At 59.9% G+C, this 1,157-nt stretch overlaps 1 protein-coding gene across 1 annotated transcript in view; it reads right to left on the bottom strand.

Moving 5' to 3' along the window:
* LOC104498558 (butyrophilin subfamily 1 member A1-like) overlaps nucleotides 1-631 on the bottom strand; it is a gene marked incomplete at its 5' end in the record, with an annotated part of 1,410 nt that extends 779 nt beyond the window's left edge. Inside the window, 2 exons of the mRNA XM_010141955.1 lie at nucleotides 19-138; nucleotides 599-631. Of these exons, the coding sequence (XP_010140257.1) occupies nucleotides 19-138; nucleotides 599-631 (153 nt within the window). The remainder of the gene's footprint in view (nucleotides 1-18; nucleotides 139-598) is intronic.
* Nucleotides 632-1,157: the final 526 nt, after the last annotated feature.

Raw genomic sequence — 1,157 nt, 5'->3', positions numbered from 1 at the left:
CCAAGGCGCAGCTCCGGCCGGTGAATCTCTGTGGGGTTTCTGGAAGGTTCTGCCATGTTTTCATCCGTTTCAGGGTTCGACCGTTGGCCAAGACCTTGAGTTGGGGATGGGCAGTATCCGGGTCCAGCGTCACCATGTCTGGGAGGGTTGGAGGGTGGTCATGGGGGGGGGATCTGGGGACAGGATCTGCCCCATGGGGCATCTCTGACCTCCTAAATATGGGGGGGAGGGGAGAAAATGGGGCACTGGAGATGGTGGATCTCGGAACGGGTTGAAATGGCAGGGAAAAAGGGTGAACAACCGGGGGGATTGGTCAGTGGGGGGGTCTGGGGACAGGGTCTGTCTCACGAAGCAGCTCCAACCTCCTAAAGATGGGGGACAGGGGGGAAATGGGGGGGAAATGGGGCACTGGAGATGGTGGATCTCGGAACGGGTTGAAATGGCAGGAAAATAGGGTGACAACCAGGTGAGAGGAGGGGTCCCAGTCCCCAATACCACCCCCACCTCCCCCAAGTCCCCGGCACTGGGGAGCCCTGTTCAGCCTCGTGCCACGGAAACAGGTGAAAACAGCCCAAAATGGGACACAGCCCCCAATTACCTGGATTTTCCAGCAGCAGAAATTTCCTCCACGCTACAAGAAGAGACAAGGGCTCACGTCCTGTGGGGGGGTGGGGGACAAGCCCAGGCTGGTGGCCCTGAGCTGCCCACCCCCACCCTGGTACTACCCCAGGGGATGGACGGGGGGACCCGGAGAGGATCCTTGTGCTCATGGCAACTCACCCAGGGCTGCGTCTCGTTCCTCTGCAGAGCAAAACCAGAAGTGTGACAGACACAGAAGTGTGACAGTAAGGGCCCGATTCTGTCCCCACCCCAGACCAGCAGGACCCCAAACTCCATCGTTTTACCCCCAAAGTGGGGGGACAGCTCATCCCCACTCAGGAGCCACCCCAACCCACATCCCACTTTTCTCGGGGGGTTTCAGGGTGGAAGGGGCCGGGAGGACTCACGCAATGCTCTGGTCAGCAACTCTGGAAGGGGAACAAGAGGAAGAGGAGGTTGAGGAAGCAGCAGGAGACCAGCAGGACCCCAAACTCCATCGTTTTACCCCCAAAGTGGGGGGACAGCTCATCCCCACTCAGGAGCCACCCCAACCCACA

Source organism: Buceros rhinoceros, unplaced genomic scaffold, assembly GCF_000710305.1.
Source record: "Buceros rhinoceros silvestris isolate BGI_N320 unplaced genomic scaffold, ASM71030v1 scaffold16498, whole genome shotgun sequence".
Classification (NCBI taxonomy): domain Eukaryota; kingdom Metazoa; phylum Chordata; class Aves; order Bucerotiformes; family Bucerotidae; genus Buceros; species Buceros rhinoceros.
This window is presented reverse-complemented; position numbering and strand designations above follow the sequence as displayed.